This window comes from Halyomorpha halys, unplaced genomic scaffold, assembly GCF_000696795.3.
Source record: "Halyomorpha halys isolate HHAL.00 unplaced genomic scaffold, Hhal_1.1 Scaffold11124.1, whole genome shotgun sequence".
Classification (NCBI taxonomy): Eukaryota; Metazoa; Arthropoda; class Insecta; order Hemiptera; family Pentatomidae; genus Halyomorpha; species Halyomorpha halys.
The window spans coordinates 1-1,658 of NW_027107260.1; the positions used below are offsets into that span (position 1 = coordinate 1).

Sequence of the window (1,658 nt, forward strand, 5' to 3'; positions counted from 1 at the left end):
TATATAGATATTTTATTCATTTTACTTTCATATCTTCATCCTTCTCAGTATATCATTAACTTTCATACATTTTTATTATGTTAATTTCAATTTTTTTAATAAAATAATGATTAATATACAATCATATAATAACATCAATATAATATTGTAGAGATGTAATTATACAAAGCAAATGATAAAAAAAAGTTATGTCTGATTTTTAATATCTTTTTTCAAAATTTGTTATGTATAATTCTTACTTCTACAATATTAGAGTTTATCTTCTGTTAGTGTCATGTACTATATAATTAATTTTTTGTTACGTATATTTCAAAGTTTGTTTGCTATTATTTTATTTTATTATTATTTAAATAAAGGTTGCAACCTCATTTTGTATTTTCAGCCCTAAAATTTAGGTCGAAATAAATAACCTTGGCACAAATAAAAGTTTTACTTAATTGTGTATTTTTACTGACCACACCCCCCCCCCCCGACCATCTTCTCCTGTTATTTGAAATATTTTAACTAAAACAGTTCAGATACAAGCACTAAAGTACCTAAGAATGTACTTTTAAGCAACCTAATTTTCAAATAGTACCTGAGAAGAAGAGAGGGTCGGTTCATGATTTAATTTTTACCTTAATGGTTCCCAGAATTCTGGAAGATGGAAATCAATCACTGTTCTAAGTTGTGATGACTAAATAACGTCTGAAAGGATTCCAGAGGTTTTGTTTTTGTTCTACATTGCCAAACACAGTCTTAACATAAATATATACTTTGTATTTTCACATTGTAATAGTCATAACAATCTTTATAATACATGTTCTCTAATAATTGTAACATTAATCAAGCAATAAGGCTTTTTGAAGCTAGCAAAATAAAACGAGACAATATAAAACAAGCCAAAACGATATCACAGAGAGTGATGACCGAATATGCAAATTAGGGTTTTACTCAATGTATAAAAACTTAATTAGAAAAATAGTTTTTTATTTACACCAATAATAAATATTTGTAAAATTGACTACGGTAACACATTAAGAAGGAAGTTTTATTTTTATCACTTTCATGCTAGGTTGTCCATACTTTCATGCTAGGTTGTCCATATCTCTTTTCGGCCTCTCGGAAGAAAGCACTTTCCATCTGGCGAACCAGCTCATTGAAAAACATATGTGCCAGCTGGGAATGCAAAAGAGATTTGAATTCGAACGCAACATAAAAGTCTATAAGGCATGATCTAGGCTGCTGCTTTAAACCAGGGTTAAACCTCCAAGTAGTGACAAGATGGTCAAAAAGACGGCCATCAGTGCAGACTGCTTGTACTAGCGTTGGTTTAACTAGAGTCACTCTTGATGTATAGCTCTCCAAAATAGGAGGAAATCCAATTTCTAGCTCTCCAGACAGTTGTTCAGGTTTACGGGTATGAACGACCGACTTGGTACAGAAGGGTACAAACTCCTTGTAATTTTCAACATCTTGAACTACAGAATAGATTTCTTCCATTGTGAACCTGTACAAAACAAACATTAATACATTACATAGAACAATAACAAGTGCTAATTGAGAAATTATACTAAGATATTACAGACAGGTATTTTAATTAACTGAATTATCCCACAATTCAAAAACTATAACAATTCTTCATTTTAAATAAAAATAAATAATTGGTCTACAAATAT

The 1,658-nt window shown here is 29.8% G+C and overlaps 1 protein-coding gene across 1 annotated transcript; it reads right to left on the reverse strand.

The window, feature by feature from the left end:
• Positions 1-952: 952 nt before the first annotated feature.
• Positions 953-1,489, reverse strand: LOC136795342 (coenzyme Q-binding protein COQ10 homolog A, mitochondrial-like; the record flags this gene model as incomplete). Its single annotated transcript, XM_067045548.1, is given in 1 exon segment — positions 953-1,489. A coding segment is annotated over 1 exon segment (439 nt), but the record flags the coding sequence as incomplete, so codon positions are not given.
• Positions 1,490-1,658: the final 169 nt, after the last annotated feature.